The following is a 17,521-nucleotide window of genomic DNA, read 5'->3' as shown; positions in this document are numbered from 1 at the left end:
TCAGGACCGTCAGTATTCTCCTTTATAGACATTTGAAATAAATAATAATAATAATAATGCCATTATTTAACAGAACTATTAACATTAACATCATGTGAAGAGCTCCCACTCCAAGGAGGAGCACAGAGCATAGTGTGCATACCGGATCCAGATCAGAGAGTTGTAGAACTCTGGATCAATGGACTCCAAGTCTTTCAGGATGAGCTTCTTATTGAGCATGCGCTTATAGAATGGCAGAGAGAAGCCAGTGTCGATGAACTTGCCATGGAAGAGAGCCTACGAACAGACAGCAAAAGAGGGTCACTGGTTCACCCACCACCACGAACGCGTCACTGTGACACTAACGAGGTTAGCACGGAACATGCCAGTCTGTCGCTGCGACACATTGCGTGACCAGACGGTTGAAGAGTTTTAGACCATCTCAATTTTAAAACAAACAGTTTGAAGAGTCTTAATGCACAAAACTACCATTTTTGTCTTTGTATTACTAGTATAATTACACATATACTGTACACATGCACATTCATGTGTGTGAGACTTTGAACATGCATAGGGTGTCTAAACATATTTAATCTTGGGAAAAATATCAAACCCTCAGTGACTACTTGGCTTCTTAGCAAAATCTATTTAAGCATTTAAGAGTCCGTTTCAGCGTAGACAGTAAGAACTAGTGTTCTGTGTTCAAGTGAATAAAACATTAAATGTTAAAATCAATGTGCACTGGGACCAAAAACAAAAAGATGCTTCTAGGTGCTACTGCAGGCACATTATTATTAATTCAATTTTACTTAAAATAAATGAACCGTGGACACAGTGCAAAGCTGTTTATCCTAACGCCCCCAAAAAACCCCATAAAAACAACACAAAAAATGTTATTTCACACCACAAAAAACAAGATTCTATATAAGCTGCTCTCCAAAGTCACTGGCCATTGAAAAACCCATATTGGCTGACCACTAGTAAGCACCAAATCGTTTGTGGCGAGTGTTCTCAAGGCTGCCACTGGTACTGTCTGGGTTTTGCTTTGCTCGTCAGGCCAATTTATTTATTTATTTTTTCTACTTTTCTAGACTTTACCTTCCATGTTTGGACAGGAATGCATCCTGAATGGTGAGCAAGTCTATCTTTCTGCTGTGTTTGACAGCTGGGTTGTTATTCTGCTCTCAGCTGACTGGTAGGTGGGGAGCTTCATTTGGCTCTGTGTTGATGTCTCCTGGAAACCTTCTGGCATGCCATTAGGATAAGCGACTTGGTGAACAGTCATGCATTCTGTGGAATTTAAACCACTGGTGTAAGGCTTCATCTGAGTAGTTGCGCTGTGACGAATTGCTAGTTTCAGCCCTGTCATGACGCTGAAACATTCAGCATTAGAAACTTGCTCAAAGCTGCTGATCACGCACAACGTCTGTCGCTGACTCTGATGCTACTTGAATGTGTGCCGCAGTGTGGCCACTGCTAATCCCGCCATTCAGTCTAACAGGTCAACCATTTGCAGTCTCAAAAGAGTCAAATGGTGGAATAAACCAAAGCTGCCTCAGATCTTTAACTAATGACAAATACTACCAGTGTAAGTGGGCTAACTACTCCAAGACTTTACATCTTAATTGTGTGTTGTCAAATTGTTGCTCTTCAAAAAAGCTACACTGCCCAATCCCTCACACCAACATTTCTGCTTGCAGAATCTTGGGGCGGGGGGAAACCCACACACTACAGGCTTGCTTTTACTACCCCTTCAGATCTGAACTGCAATGAAACCTTCTACTTTCAATTCATGTGCCCACTGAACTTTCATGTCTTCAAGAAAATGTTCCCTCAACAATACACCAGTTCTAATGCTTTACAGCAGAGGTCTTTAAACCAAAAACTAGTCATGACACTGTAAATCAGTAGTAGTTAATTTCTCTTATAGAACAGAGATTCCAACTATTCATGATAAAGAGGCCAATCAGTAACATTAATTGTATAATAATCTACTAGTTATTTTATAATCCCGGAGTGGAAACTGGATGAGATGTACATCTGAAAATCTCTACACTATATGAACATGTTCTACTCAGACTAGGCCTGCACCCTCCTCTCACTCGACTCCATAGTTCATTTCTAAGATGCATGAAAATAAGTGGCTGACACCTCCACCACACCAAAGGTCTGTCCAAGATCTCTGCCCCCGTTTTCCAGCTGACAAACACGTCTTGCTTCCGGCACTGTTCTGAGAGATCCAAAAACTGCAGCAGTCACCATAATTCTTAAAGGCTCAGATGCAACCAAAGCAAATGACTACAGAGTGATTTGAGACTTCCTTTTTCAGAGAAAAGCGCTAGAAAGAGTTGTTGCCTCCAAATTACAGTCCCATCTGGCTTCCATTAATCTTTTCCAAGTCCTTCCAATCTGGTTTTGGTTCGTTACTCTGCACTCCTGTATCTCCTCTGTGCTGTTAATACGGCTGCACCATAAGGACAAAATACTGCACTGTGGTTAAATTGCTACACACTGGGACTGATGTGCAAATATATTACAAAATATATTACAAAATACTCTGCCAACCCCTCGATATGACGGTTAAAAACTGGCCTGACCAAAATTATGACCATTCATTAGATAATGTGAAATCATGTGAAGGATGCACAAAGATAACAATAAAAATCTGATTTGTTACAAGGCTGGTTTGCATTTTGTACCCCTCTACCCTCTGCCACATTCTAAGTATTGCAATGGCTAAGACTGCAATAATTTTTAACAAACAATACACTACACAGTTATAATCTTAAATGATTTTCTGCTAGACACTTCTTGACCTTACTTCAGTATCTGAGAGAGCATGCCACGGCATACATCTTGCTCAGTTTGTAGCTACTGCATTCCTGGTACAGTTTTACCTCACCGATGGAAAACAGCTCATCTGGAGCCAAACCACAACTTTCTCCACTTCTCCCTCAAAGATCCATTCTCACCTCTCTCCTCTTCTTAACATGCTTTCCCCTTACTTAAAACATGCCACATTATCGTCAGCACAGTCATGAACTGAGGCTGTACAGATCTTTACCAGAGTCAACTCCATTAACATCCTTCCAGGACAGTCTATATCTGTGACATGAAGCACTGAATCAGCTCCAGGTTTCTCAGACTTAGCACAGACAAAACTGAAGTCCCGGCGGCTGTCCCTAATCACCAACTGTCAACTGTTATTTACATCAAAAAAAAAGTATTGATACTGAGGCAGGTATCGTCAAACCCGTCATTAGTAACCTTTTTTTCCCCCCTGTGGAGTTGCATCACCTTTTAACCCCAAGAGCTCTAATCTCCAAGCTCCATCAAGGCCAGCCCCTGTCTCCTGCTAGACGTTAACACACACACACCAACTCCCACCCCACCATCCGAATGAACATCTTAATCATGGCCACCCGCAACCACACTGGTTACTTCTCAGAAATTCTTTAGGTACATTGCAAAAAAAAAGAAAAAAAAAAAAAAGAAAAGAGGGTACGTGTCACGTTATTCAACTTGTGATTTTATGAATCCTATCTAATTTAAGATTTTGTATAGCAATCATTTTTGATGCTAAATAAAGAAAAAATTGGGTTGGACCTATAAAAATATAAAGGTAACAAAAGAACTATTGAGAATTTCTCTCATACGTCTTAAGAGATGCTTTACTTTATTAATGCTTCTGGTCTGTAATCTTGGCACACCACCTGAACTCACATACATAAACAGGCCTACCATGAATAAGAAAAATATGAAATTGAAAGAGCTCCCAGATCATTTCTCATCATGGTGATGTGGCATCTTTAAGTTCGCCCTTGTCCGAGGTGCTCCGTCATTAGAATGCGCAGGAGCGGAGAGTGACTGCACTTACCATGGCAATGAAGCGACCTATGAAGCAGAAGTAGGAGAGGTGGTCTGGGTTGATGGTGGAGGCGGGGTTTATCTGCAGACAGTAGTTGCTCTTGCCAGCATACTCAAACAGACAGTACATGGGGTTCAGGACTTCGTGAGAGAGGAGGAAAAACCACTCCCTGGTACACACACACAGGATAGGAATTAATGTGTTCAATCTAAAACCATTATTAATAATTATGATTATTACAATAGAGTTACATGCTGTGGTTAAGATTAAAACACAAACCACATAAACCTTGGTATATTTAGTAACTAAAGACAATATTGTGGGGTGGATTTATGGCATAAACTATTAGTGCACAAACCTGGCAAGGCCTCCATAGTCCAGGCCCTCCTCTCCCCGAAATATGACGTAAAGCCTTCTCCTAAGGTCATACGGCTTCAGAGCCATTATCTACAGAAAAAGAAAAGAATCCACAATCGTGTGCACACATACACGCAAGAGTTGACACACGCATGCAAAATCCTTTCCAGACAGCAGGAAAACGTTTAACTTGTATGATTAAACCTTAGATTTTTTCATATAAACTTGTATGTAAAGAGCAAATATGGCACTTCAGGGTGAAAAAGCTGGTGCTTGAAATCTGCTGCTTGTGCTAGTATATTCTTGATTTGTGAGCAGCACCTACACAGATGTGCAATATTCTCTTACCTGCTGGAAAGAGTCTTCAAACAACGTTTGCCGAGACACGGTGATCTTAACGTGGCTGGGTAGTGCATTGGACTGGAAGGAAAAGAAGAACAGAAAATGTGTGATGTTTAAAAGAAAGGGAACGTCACTGTGCTGAACATCGCACCTAAATGCAGGAGGCAGGGAGAACATGAACGACTATTACCTGGCACAGGTAACGAAAGTGAGCTAGTTTCCATCTGAAGCTGCGCTCATACGCTATCTGGGGCCCTTTGGTGCTGCAGGGCGAACCACAGAGGCAAGACGAGAAACCACAGATAAAAGCTTCCATTAAGGATCTTAAACGGTTACACACAAGAATGGATCAAACGGTGAGAGAAAGTGGGCGGGAGCTGGATGGACACTCACACAGAGGACTTGCCAGTCCTCGGATCACTGAACGTGGTGGTGCGGGTGTTGTGATCCACAAAGTAGCGCACGCCCTCTCGGGTGTAGCGGATTTCCCAGCCTTCCGGCAGAGGGTCCTCATTCTGCAGCCTAGAGAAGGGAGGATGGGACGAGGGTTGGGAAATGACAGAGCATTTAACTATTCAAGCAGACAGAGCTCATTTAAGAATTTTGGCATGCTTGCTCTACACTGAAGTGGTTTGAGTAAACTAAAAGGATTTTTTTAGCCTTACCCTTGTGTGCGGGGGTCTTCCCATTGGGTGGTCTTAGTATTGTGATTGACAAAGTACACCCGATCATTTGAATCCACTCGCCGCTCTAGGATGGCAAAAGAAGGCGTATTACTAGCCAATGTAGAAATGACCAGTGCTATAGCAACAGATATAACAGATGTCTGAGTCTACAAGGTCCAAGATACATTACTCTAACTTACCCCAACCAGGAGGTAGTGGCCCCAGAGGGTCGTTTTCTGCAGACATCATCGAAGCCTGCAATCAAAACAGTAACAAATCCATTTTAAAAGGAGCGAGACGGAAAGAGAGAGAAATGGTGAGTGTGTCACTCGAGGATTGGGATATATATTCAGAAGACCTGAAATAACGCCTGATGTCTTCTGCTCGTCAACAACATTAGCTGGCCCACCCTAACACGCTGACTTACCACCAGAAGCTCAGGGCTGCATAAGCTAATCATGGTCATCAAACTATAACGAGATTAAAAGTGCACCTCAATGGCCCAGAGAGCCTCAAGACAAAAAATGCAATGCAAGAACAGAAGCTGTAACCCTATTGAAGACACAGCCCTAATTCACTCATGCAGTCTGAATGGATATCAGGAACCCTGCTGAGGTGGCAAAGTCTATGTATGCACCTTTTTCTTTAAAGTTCACTCCTGCCCTTCCCAAAAACAAAAAGGCAGGTCCTCCTGTCTACAGGTACTCTTTTTTTGGACAGTCGGTGTATTCTGAAGTCAAGATAATAAAAGATCAAGCTTTTGTTTTTGTTTAATGCTCAGCTGTACCAGGCTTTCTGTGGCTTTTTTCATAAATGACTTGTTTTCATAACTCATAAGAATGTTTAGTGTATATATGGTTTTATTCACACATCTAAATTTATGCTATACTCGTAGGTTTTTACATAAACAGTACTTACTAGTGCAATATTGCATAAACACATTAAATGCGCTCAGCCTACACCCATTGATTGGTGAAAACCAGGTCACTCATTAAAGAAGCAATTAAAAGTCGAAGCAGATATAGGACTATGTACAATAGGGTGCGTGCGCACACATTCAGAATTTTCAGAACGGTGCCTCCTAGATAGATTACAGAATAACTACAAAACATATGGCAGTCTGTTTGAAAGAGTTACAAAAGTAGGTGTCCTTAATTTTGATTAATTAAAAAATTACCTAAATGATTAAATCATTAATAATTTTTAAAATTAAGACCGACCACTGTCTTAATTTAAAAATAAATAAATAAATATCGCACACCCATGAAAAGCAAGCCATTTAAATCTTCCCCAGGCTCAAAGGCATTCTCTGGGCTGTAGAGGTGTGTGTGCGCTGTGTGTGAGGTGTGTGGGGTCACCGTACCGAGTAGAGGTATCGCTGGTTGAACTGGTGCATAGCTCCCTGCAGCTGGCTGCGCTGGGACTGCCACTGCTCATAGTTACGTACTGACTCCATGGTGGGTCTCTGCCAAGTGGTGGTTCGGGTGTTGTGGTCCACATAGTAGATCCGGCCCCGGTCGTCAACTCGCCTCTCCCAGCTATGCAACACACACACACAGACATGTATAACGTGCAACATATGAAACCTACACTCCGGCCAGGGAAGTGGGTGTATGTCAAGGACGCACCCTGGGGGCAGAGGCTGTGGTCTTTCCCACGTGGTTGTTCTGGTATTGTGATCGACATAGTATGTCCTGCCATGTGGATCCTTTCTCTGTTCCCACCTTTGGAAGAGAGTAGATGCAACATTAAAGCATTACATTCGATGAATGATGAAGTGATGGATTAGAACAGTATGGCTAAACTGTCTTTAGATGATATGATATAGCCATCACAAAAAAAAAATTCTCTAAAGAAAAACCTTAATGACACTCCTGGACTCTAATCAGCAACTAAAATGATCCAGCTGTATTAACCAATCAGGAAAGTCTCTAGCAGGAAAAACCACCAAAACATCACCAACCTAAACCAATCCCAGGGATCAGACTCCAGCTCAGCACGGTTGCGACGGTGTCTTACCCTGGAGGCAGAGGGTCTGATGTGCTTGCGTTGGGGGCCTGCTGGCGGGGTTTGCCTCCGTCAGCTGTGCTGTCGCCCGCAGCGACCTCTGCCGCGGAGGTGGCGGAAGCGCCGGCCGGCGCTTGGCTGGGTGCGGATGAGGAAGAGGATGAAGAGGAGCTAGCAGCAGGAGCGGCATTGGCGGCCTGTGAGCTGGAGGCAGGCTGGCGCGGAGACGAGGAGGAGGCCGGAGCGGAGATACCAGCAGAAGCAACCTCGCTTCCCTCCTCACTCTCACCAGAAGGAGGCACTACGTCCTCCCCTGAGGAGACAGCAGCAGTGGAATTCTCTCCATTAACTAGAGGGAAACAGCAAGAGAGACAATTCAATAAGAGTCTCAATGCCACCCTGCAGAAAACAAAGCCTACATTCAAATGAAATATCGTTCAGTGAATAGGCCACTCTCCGAGCTGCCAGGCACCGAAGCGGTCCTTAAGACAGTGCCTTTGGTGCCACCTGTTCTGGCTGCAAGCTCTCACAAAGGAGCAGAGGTAGTGTTGACTGCATGGATTAGACAGCATTTCAATGGAAATGAGCCCTGCTAGGGACTCGCCCCAATGAAACAGCAAATCCTGTACTCTGCTCACTGTATACAAGCATGCACACACAGTATACACTGCACACACTGCAAAAAGGAGTGGAACAGGAAGTCAATGTATTTTCAAATTGTATGTGAGGAACACACGACCCAGAAGAGTATGCCCACTATTCCAAACCACACTTTAGGGGAAATCCAGTGTAGACTCCATATGGCAATTGCAAGCAGTTGTATAAATCGGATGTTCACTTTTAACACTGGCGGGGCCTGTGGACCTGTGGTGCATCGGTTCTCACCAGTCGAACCGGCCGCGTCCCTGTCAGTGCACTTTGGGGTGGGAGTGGCCTTTGGGCTGTCTGTCTGCCGTGTAGGCGTGGACTCGCCGTTGCAATTGACGACGGGGGCGGTGCTGCCATCACTGTTGCCAGAAGAAGTGGATGGGGCCTCGCAGTCCACTCCATTCGTGCCATCATTCACTGAGCTGCGTGGCACACACACACACACGTTAGTGTAGGTTGACCGAGACGTCTGCTAAATAATGGCTTGCTTGTCATCTCAGATGTCTGTAAAGGGGAATACTGACAGTCCTGACCTGAGCCCTTACATACTAAAAAGTTCAAACGTACTCCCTCCAGGTTACACCCCTCCTCCTAGAAGTGTGAAGGCTGAAACAAGATTGGTGAAGACCTTCTGCCCACAGGCACACGTTGCCTCTTCCCGCTACTCTGAACTGATGAACTCGCACAATACCCACTGAACTACACTGTTCACCCCCCCCCCCCCCACCCCCAGTTGCTGTTTTCATAGTCTGTTGTCTAATTAGGCATTACCTAAACTTTGTGCAGTGTAAGACAAACTTGCTGAAACCATTCACTCCTGCGTGATATGAACAAGTTCAATGAGAATTATACAGCACAGGTGACACAGGGCTGCTTGCTTGGTCTGTTCAGTGCGTTCAGACCAGAACAGGCAGACGGCTGGTAGGCAGCTGTTCAGAGAGGGCAGCCCTCCGCCCTCACAGCTTGAGAGGAAGGGGCAGCGGGCAGGACGTTTGCTTATAGGAGAGGAGGAACACGTGACGCACTCCCCCGACACTGAGCCCATTGTTGTGCAGGACACAGAAAGAAGAGGGCAGCTACAGGGTTGAATTGGAGCAGAGTATGTGTTCGCGTGGTGTTCTTTCTTCATAGCTGCTGCTCCGAACAATGCCACCTTCTCTACCAGTGACGAGCATGCACGGCCAAAATCATTTTCAGAGAGCCAGGGCTTTTGAGATTGACAATATTCTTTCTAATGTTGATGTTTATATAAAAAAAAAAATGTATAAGGGGGGGGGGGAGAAGGAAAGGCAGTTCCCCTGTAAAACGGCTCAGCTTTTGTCTGAAGCCCACTAGGATAATCTGAGATGGGATAATCAACAAGTGGCTAGAGAGCATCAGGGTGTGAGGCTTAACCAGGAAATGCCACACATGTCTGGGAAGGACAGGAAGTTATGACTGCACAGGACAGGAAGTTCTGACTCAAATCTACTCATCTGTTTGTCACCTCAACCACAGCATTAAAGAGGCTTCTTTCAACCAAATCACACTGGCCAGAGCAATATTTCCTACAGAGAAAGACATGGTAATTCATGCAATATTACCCTGACCACTCCCTGCACATGGCCTGTTACATATATAACAAATTTGTTCTGCTGATGTAGACATTTCTCTTCCCCCCCCATTTGCTGACTAAATTTAACTTGAGTGGAGAAACAGACAGCTAATTAGCTCTCCTTTTAAATGGTGCATTTTAAAGCTTGACTTTTAAACAGAGCGTTCTTTGCCGAAGCAGTATGTCAGTGCAGGAGGAAGGTTTTTAAGACCTTAGGTGGTGAATGTGCAAGACTGCAAATGAAAGCTGGCACCGGTAAGTTTGCAAGCGACTGTGTGGGCGTAGAGGAAATCGCAATCATTTGGCAGCAGTTGCTTTTCAATAATGACAGAGGGCAAACAGGAGCACTGCAGTAGCAGCTGCCACAAGGGGCAAATCTGCAGTGGTGCTTCTCCACTTACTAGCAGGGGGAGGAGGCCCATTTTAGGCACAACACACCACCGTAATGTAGGAGAGCACGTTAGCCATCCATCCATTGCCGTCAAAACAGGGTGAGAAGGGCGAGTTTTAACACATCACTTTCTTAATCAGAAACCACCTCAAGCCAGAAATGCCTCTCATTTTTTCAGGTTAGAGTGCACTCCTAGAGAGGGTGGCCTCACCTGCTCTGGTTTCGGGTCGTGCTTTCCTCCCCGATCTCGTGGACAGCGTCTCCATTATGCTGAGCTTCTTTTGGAAAAGAGCAGAAAAAGAACTGTTTATCCAACTATTCCAAAAGATCTGCAGAGCGCACTAGAATAACCTAGATATAAAAAGGAGTGTGGGTGAGTTAGCATGAGAATAAAAAAAAACAAGAGAGAGAGCGAGCAGAGCAGAGGAGAAGAGTACTCACTGGTCGTAGTGGTTGTGTTGCCATTGCGCAGGGGCTCCTGGTCGGCGGTAAGGCCATCTAGAATGACTGTGAGTTCTCCAGTGGCCACTACGCCGTTCTTATTCTCCAGAGTCAACTTCAGCACCTCCTTCACGTTCTCAACTGCATACACCCATCCAGCAGTGGGCACATTATTGACAACTTTTCCACCAGAGCAGAATTGTGTGAAAAACAACACTCCTTACATTCCGAGTTATTACTGAACAGGCCGTAGTTCTAAACTAGTGTAAAAATAATCAGGACCCATCTTAAATTAATTTTCCTCTTTGTTTAAACCTCTCTTGAAAAACTCAACTTTTACACAGCAACCGAAGTAGTACGGGCGCGCGCGTGTGCAAGGGATGCGGCATGTCAAAGCCATATCATCGTACGTTTCCTGTTGTGTTGCTCGAGGGCCTGTCGCAGATCTAGTGTGGCTTTCCCCAGCAGAGCGTCTGCCTTCAGAGTGTGATGACTCCATACTTTAAACTCCAGCTGCGTGCGTGGTGTTACATTCCTGTGAACACACAAACATGCATACGAACATGACCACGAGAGGCGTCAGAAGGATGCAGAAGACACAGTCACAGACCGCCATCGGCACGACGATATTCAGTGAAACGCAGAAAGACGAACAGAAATGTTCAGTAGCTGCCTCAGGCAGGTAAACCCAAGATGTGAACAAAGATCCTTAAGGTCACATGTGGTGGTATTGCTGATTTCTCTCAAGCTACCTACTGTAAAACCACTTAACTTTAATATTCCATTAATCTTGCATTAGCTAGCTACCATTAGCTACTTTAGGGCCTGGAGCATACCTGTTAAGAACAATCTGGTTCATACTACTGTGTGGTGGCGTAACCTTTAATATTAGCATTCACATAATGCATTTGCATAGCTCCTTCAGCCTTTGCTCGCTTCACTATGGCTATGTCTTGCCTCTGTGGACTCCTATGCTTTTCCCCCTCATCCTGCGACCGTATCCTTGATTCATCAGAGACACGGCAGGCAACAGACCTCATCACGTTTCCCCTGTCCTGCCTGCAAAGATCTCCCACATGACGTGCGTGTGCCACTCCTCTCCTGTGACTCAGAGGTGAGAGACAGACGGAGGGGTGGTGTTGCCTTTTAAACGGCATGCTCCCTTAGAGCCGCCGAGAGTTCCTACCCCGCTCTGGATGGCCAAGCGTGCAGACCTAGTCAGCCTGCACCATGCAGCCAGTTGGTGGGCCAGAATGGTGCGTAAACACCTCTAAAACTGGTCTGAAGGACAAAGTCTCTCTCGCTCGCTCTCTTTCCCGGTCTCCTATACCCTCCCTCCCTGTTCGCTGCGGATGAGCGTGGCAGTTAGTATTCAGCACACAGGGGCTCTGCCCCACCAGCCTCCCTTCCGTCACGTTCTCCCCCATTAGCTCAATCAGCGCTCACAGGGAGACGAGTTACACTCCCAGCCGGCTCTTGCCTTGAGCTCGGCACAGCCAACCGGTCCCCTGAGCAGGACATGAGCTTACAAACTCTTAAAGCAAAAACCTGGCTCTACAAACCATTAACGCTACAGATAAATGAAGAAATATATTATAAATGTTTCTGGATAAAAAAAAATCCTAAACAACAGTCAACATGGCAATGATGTTCAGAACAAAGAGTTAAGAGGCAGCCGTGCATCGAGAGCGCTCCACCAAACCGCTGCAGTGACCAACTCGACAGCACTGCAGTATTTCCTCTAATCACAAACGCATTCAGCGCCTCACAACAAAACTCCTGTCAGAGCACAGCCAAACTGCAGCATGAGGAGCTACAGTAAAAAAATGACCCCGAATTACAACGCTGAAGACATTTGCTCCTGGACACTAGAGAATGTGGCCTCCCCACCACTGTTGGCAAAGCAGACATTTTCAGTCCTCACGCCTACAAAATGTATTCCGACACGCCCCCTCCTCCTGTGAGAACCCCATAAACTTCTAAGATTTTAAACATCACTCTCTACGCATACATGCCTGTGGGAAAACCTCCCTCATCAGATTTCACAGAAACATCACATCAGAGGAAACAAATCCACAAAAAAAACAACAAAAACCAAGAAATGCAAGGACAAGCCATGCCTAAACGCAGCAGTAGAAATCCTCGTGCAGTAGAACAGGGATGGGCCACAGCTGGGCTACCTGCTCAGTCACACTCTCCAACTGGGTGCTTTGACTTACAACCCGACGGCATGTACGCACACGCAGTATATAGTAATACACTGTAATAAAACACGTAGCCATGCCAAAATTGCAGTGAAGTATACAAGGTTGCATACATACACACTTATCCTGACAGAATATTACGGCTATAACTGCCTGCCGGAAAATGAGTGGAGCTGAGAATGGGAATTTAAGGTTCCCTCGCTACCTCCAAGGCAACAAACCTTAAAGCTTTAGAATCAAGCCAGAAAATTAAATTACCCCTTTTTTGGTTAGAGGGCTTTTTTTTTTTTTTTTTTTTTTAAATTAAAAGGTAAAAACCAGGTACGAGATGCCAAGTACCCGGATGACATTCGTCTGTACATGCTCATTTTTGAGTAAAACATCCAATTCATGTGCTGGCTTGGGGAGAGGCTCCCTTACAGGGTAAGGTGCTCCTCCCACTTTGGGCTGGAGGAGCTGTGGGACTTGACCGTCTTCCTGCTCTCGCCCTCAGCTGTCACCTCCACATAAATGGCCGTCCCGAACCAGTTCTTCTTCCGCTTGATCTTGGCACATGAAACTAAAGCAAAAGAAAAGCGGCTTTAACCCGGCCAAGACTTGACGCCGGCAACAAACTTGCCTTCAGAAAGAGGCGTGTAATTGGTCTGCGGCAAATATATTTTTTGACAACAAGGACAATTTTAATAAAAGGACTGTGTGGATTTGCAGTTAGGTTCTCCAGCCCTAGTCTCTCTCATAGCTGCACCACTTCAAGGCCAAAAACTGGAACTTAACATCTGGGAAATGTCAGAAAATGTGTAATGAAATGACTAGTGTTAACTGCAATGCATGTTTACCATAATTGTGATGTCTGATTTACTGGCGTCATGCCTATGAATAATTAATCTGGCATCCATTTTTAAAAGTTTGTGTTTTACACCAACTGCACTGCACAGATTAGAATTTGAACCTGCTATAAATGAATGAAGGTAAAGTGATCGGTGATTAATAATCATTTTATTAATTTTCGGTTATTGCATCAGTCCAAGAAATTCAACACTGATGCATCCCTACTCATAGCACTCCAGGGCAGCCCAACACCTTTAGCTTACCCAGTGTGGTGATTACTCATGCTGGAATGCTCAGTTCAAGGCCAACACCAAATTTGGTGCACGGTGGCAGTGAAACACCTCAGAAAATAGTGACGAACGTCCTGCTGCTGTTCAGTTCGTGTCTGTACATGCGCTGTCCTTACCGATGGCACGTAGCTGTGACGTCCTTCCGTGGTTATTACTACAGTCAGCTCTGGACGAGGCTGTGGCCATGTCATACACAGAGATGGAAGCCTGAGAAAAACAAATGAAGTGTGAGGAAATACGGGAAGCAAAAGGGGAAGGAGGCAGAAACCCCCAACAACTCTGTGCTGCAAAGTGCATCAGAGGAAATGGCCACGATCAGGGAGCCTTCGGTATTTTCATCAGGATGGTGCCGGGAGATGGACTGCGCCAGAGCGGTACAGTGACAGAGGGGACCACAGACCCAAAGAAGGAGGACAAATGCACTTAGCCTGAACCAGGAAGTTCTCAGAGAAAGCTGAGCGCAGCAAACTCTCAGGAGTGCAAGGTGCACTTTCTTACAAATCATTATCTTAAGTGGAGCAACTAGCATTATATGGGACTGCACTACAAAGCAATCTCATTGTGCCCCGCTATCTTGAGATTGTTAATATCACCAACAAACAGATTTGCAGGTTAATGTTGTTTAACAGTGCTTGGGCTAAATTTAACATTTAGTACATCTGAAAATCCTTCCTTAGCTCTCTCCCCCTAAGCAACGGATTTTTTTTTGCTGGATACAGTGAATATACACAAATACTTCACTTTGCAGGGAGTTGGAGGCTGATTTTGGTTTACTCACAGTAGGTATGTGCGAAGCCCTCCAGATCCTTATCCCACACTGTGTCCCATGATTACCACTAGGGTGGGAAAGAGGAAGTAGTCAGCAATGATAACAAAAGCAGACTGACAAAAGGCAGAGACTGACCACAGCACGCTGCAGGTCCGTTACACTGAAGTGTGAAAACTCACAGAGGGGCACAGCTTGGTCAACACAGAGTATGTGATGAGGGCTGGGTGCACGGCGTCTTTGACCTGGAGGCTGAAGAGGAGACTCGAGCCGCTCTAACTGGCTTCGTTTTAAGATGCTTAAAGCTAGCATTAGCTCCACGCTGACGGCAAGGCAGATCAGCGGCACTAAACCATCACTGCACAGGAAGACAGGCATGCACTCTTGCTCCCTCACACACAAAGCACTAGTGGGACACTGCGTAAAGAATAAAGAGCGTGACACCATGTAAACATGAACGCACGCACACGACCCGATATAACTGGGACTCCAGGTACAGAGTAAAGAAGAAACAAGAGGCGAATATTTTTGCCAAATATGCAGGTTTTGGTAAAATAGTGCTCACCTTCACTTTAACAAAAACATGTTAACACTTATTTTTTTAAGAAAGGAGAAAAGGTGCATCGGCAACAGTAGTACAGGAAATTTAAACGACATTACTGTAGGTCCTAGAACTGCACAATGAATTTTTAGGCAAGTTAGTCCACCTTTGCAGGTGCAGAGTATAAAAACTGCATCTGCATTTAGTACCAGATGTAACTAGGTGGCTGTGAGCAATTGACACTGAACCATAGGAGACCGCAGCACTCTGAGAAGGTTGTGTGCTAAACCTCAATCATGTCATAATTATTTCATTTCATTCTCATCTTCCTGGTTAGGATCTTTAGATAGCCAAGATAAATGGCTGGTATATTACGTTTCGCAAGCCAGTTGGTTAGGCTGATATGATCAGATTTCACACAATTTACCTCTAAACAATACACATTTGACTAAGGAATCTTAGTTTTGGCCTTTGCAAAGACCACAAAGCATTCTTCTTCGTAAGCCAACACCATAATAAAGCATTTTGTGTTTCAATAAGCATCAACCCTCTAAAGCTCTCTAGCAAATTAGAGCAGTTGGCACCATGTGGGCTGACTGCACTCTGATCATTCACTGCTGACAGCTGTCCTATCATAACAGTTCATTCAGCATGACAAACATTTATAACACTTTTAGAAAATAACAAACACAATTTATGCATTTGTAGCATAATACACATTTGTATTACAATAACATGAGATTTGACTGTTATTCATCGGTACAGGTCCTTTCAAATGAACCCTCAGAATCACCATGGAAAAAGAGACTTCATGGGTGCAATGCAAGGCTTCAAAGGCTCTCCAGTTTTTCCACCTTAACATCCATCAGGAATTCCTTGTTGGACCCACAACAAGAGCCACATACCACCACCACCACCACTACTAATACTACCAATAATGTTCCACTGGCTAAATGCTCCAATGTGCCAGCCTGACATATCACCCCAGGTACTCAGGTAGCCCAGGTACATTACACAGAAGTCATACTTTGCACTCTGAGTAAATGACATCATTCAATTACTGCAAATCAACAAAGGCCAGGTTCAGTGTACCAGGCTACGGGCTTGGCCATGGGAACAGAGTGCCAGCGGTTACTTTGGAGGGCCTAGTGCTGAGTTTGTGTCCTGCGGTGTCCTGGGGCCCTGACATAACCAGCCAACCCCACCTTAACTTCAATAATGTCTTAAGGCTTTCACCTTTAACTCTTACTGCAATATTGCACTGTGGCAACTGATGGTGTTAAGATGGCTCATGAGATGGAAACCCTTTTCTCTGTGAATTTACGGGCTCTAAAGTATTACATACAGAGAAAACCGATAGACCCAGCAGCTACAGTAAATGATCCCACAGCCCTCTAGCAAAAACTCTATATTCATCCATGTTGATGGAAACTATTCAGCCATACCACATGGCGTCTGTGCCTTAAGCAGTAAAAGGAAGGAAGCTTACTGAGAGGAGGTGGGTTCTGCAGTACATTATCAAGCTTCACCATGTGCTCAGCAAAAGAGCAAACACGAAGCACCAAAACATGGCAACACATATCCAGGGTCATGGTTGATTTCTTTTTCAAGTGTTTCAATGTAAGAAGCGGGCTAGGTTAACTGGCTACATAACCAAAATGTCACCAATATATAATTCTGAACTGTGGCTTCATAGTTAGACATTTAAGATGTCGTCTCCCCCCCCCCGCAGTTAGGAAGCAATGCTGAGACATGAAAATAATTGAGCAAAAATCCAGCAGTACAGGAGGGAATTCATGTCAAATTCAAATGGAAATCATGACGGTGGGAAAAAAAAAAAAGTGCAATACATGACATTGCTTTTCTATAGCAACATACAGAATAAGGGCCTGAATGAAAAAACAATTCTGTTAGTTTTCATGTGGCTTGACCTCTTAACTGAAAATCAATACGTGCGTTCATGGCATCTCACTGTGATGACTGCACCAAGGTCCCTGGATGCCAAATTAAAACAATTCTAGGAAGGTTCAGGACTGTATTCAAGGTTGTATATGGAGTACATTTTGGGCTTAGGTCCAAGTGTGTGCCTTTCCAAATTATACTTATATGGCCAAAAGTATAGGGACATCGCTTAATTACTGAAGTCAGGTGTTTAATTCAATAAAATCGAGCACCTAGCAGTATGCCTTTACAAACAACTTGCAAAAAGCCAGCTTGCAAAAGTTTCTTCCTTCCTACATATACCACGATCAACTGAGTGGTATTATTAAAAAGCAGAAGCATTTAGGAACCACAGAAATGGCAGACCTCGTAAGATTACAGAGCAGGAGTGCTGAGGTGCATAGAGTGTACAAGTTGCCAACAGTCTGCTGACTCAATAACTGCAGTTTCAAACCTCCTCTGGCAGCAACATCAGCACAAAAACTGTGCACTGGGAGCATGGGTTTCCATGGCCAAGCAGCAGCATGCACGCCTTAGATCACCAAGGCCAATGCCAAGTGTCGGATGGAGTGGCAGGAGTGTGTTGCCTGTCTGACTGCTTTGCGCCAACTGTAATTTCTGGTGGAGGGATAATGCTATGAGATTGGAACTAACCCCTG

General features: G+C 44.7%; 1 protein-coding gene across 4 annotated transcripts in view; it reads right to left on the bottom strand.

Annotated features, from left to right (window-relative positions):
- wwp1 (WW domain containing E3 ubiquitin protein ligase 1) overlaps positions 1 to 17,521 on the bottom strand; it is a 29,161-nt gene that overhangs the window by 4,741 nt on the left and 6,899 nt on the right. Inside the window, exons 1-19 of one of the 4 annotated variants that reach the window (XM_081695933.1) lie at positions 14,563 to 16,665; positions 14,393 to 14,450; positions 13,731 to 13,821; positions 12,917 to 13,055; positions 10,703 to 10,827; positions 10,293 to 10,433; positions 10,063 to 10,129; positions 8,104 to 8,288; positions 7,231 to 7,567; positions 6,840 to 6,935; positions 6,575 to 6,749; positions 5,412 to 5,466; positions 5,212 to 5,296; positions 4,940 to 5,068; positions 4,737 to 4,809; positions 4,553 to 4,624; positions 4,206 to 4,294; positions 3,857 to 4,016; positions 143 to 276 (exon numbers count right to left, since the gene is read on the bottom strand). In XM_081695933.1, the coding sequence (XP_081552059.1) occupies positions 143 to 276; positions 3,857 to 4,016; positions 4,206 to 4,294; positions 4,553 to 4,624; positions 4,737 to 4,809; positions 4,940 to 5,068; positions 5,212 to 5,296; positions 5,412 to 5,466; positions 6,575 to 6,749; positions 6,840 to 6,935; positions 7,231 to 7,567; positions 8,104 to 8,288; positions 10,063 to 10,129; positions 10,293 to 10,433; positions 10,703 to 10,827; positions 12,917 to 13,055; positions 13,731 to 13,800 (2,132 nt within the window). In that variant the 5' untranslated portion in view covers positions 13,801 to 13,821; positions 14,393 to 14,450; positions 14,563 to 16,665. Of the gene's footprint in view, positions 1 to 142; positions 277 to 3,856; positions 4,017 to 4,205; positions 4,295 to 4,552; positions 4,625 to 4,736; positions 4,810 to 4,939; positions 5,069 to 5,211; positions 5,297 to 5,411; positions 5,467 to 6,574; positions 6,750 to 6,839; positions 6,936 to 7,230; positions 7,568 to 8,103; positions 8,289 to 10,062; positions 10,130 to 10,292; positions 10,434 to 10,702; positions 10,828 to 12,916; positions 13,056 to 13,730; positions 13,822 to 14,392; positions 14,451 to 14,562; positions 16,666 to 17,521 lie in introns of those variants that run through there. The other 3 variants (XM_027013313.3, XM_027013312.3, XM_027013311.3) reach the window with 3 other exon arrangements.

Source organism: Electrophorus electricus, chromosome 14 (genome assembly GCF_041902795.1).
Source record: "Electrophorus electricus isolate QZ-2024a chromosome 14, ASM4190279v1, whole genome shotgun sequence".
Taxonomy (NCBI): domain Eukaryota; kingdom Metazoa; phylum Chordata; class Actinopteri; order Gymnotiformes; family Gymnotidae; genus Electrophorus; species Electrophorus electricus.
This window is presented reverse-complemented; position numbering and strand designations above follow the sequence as displayed.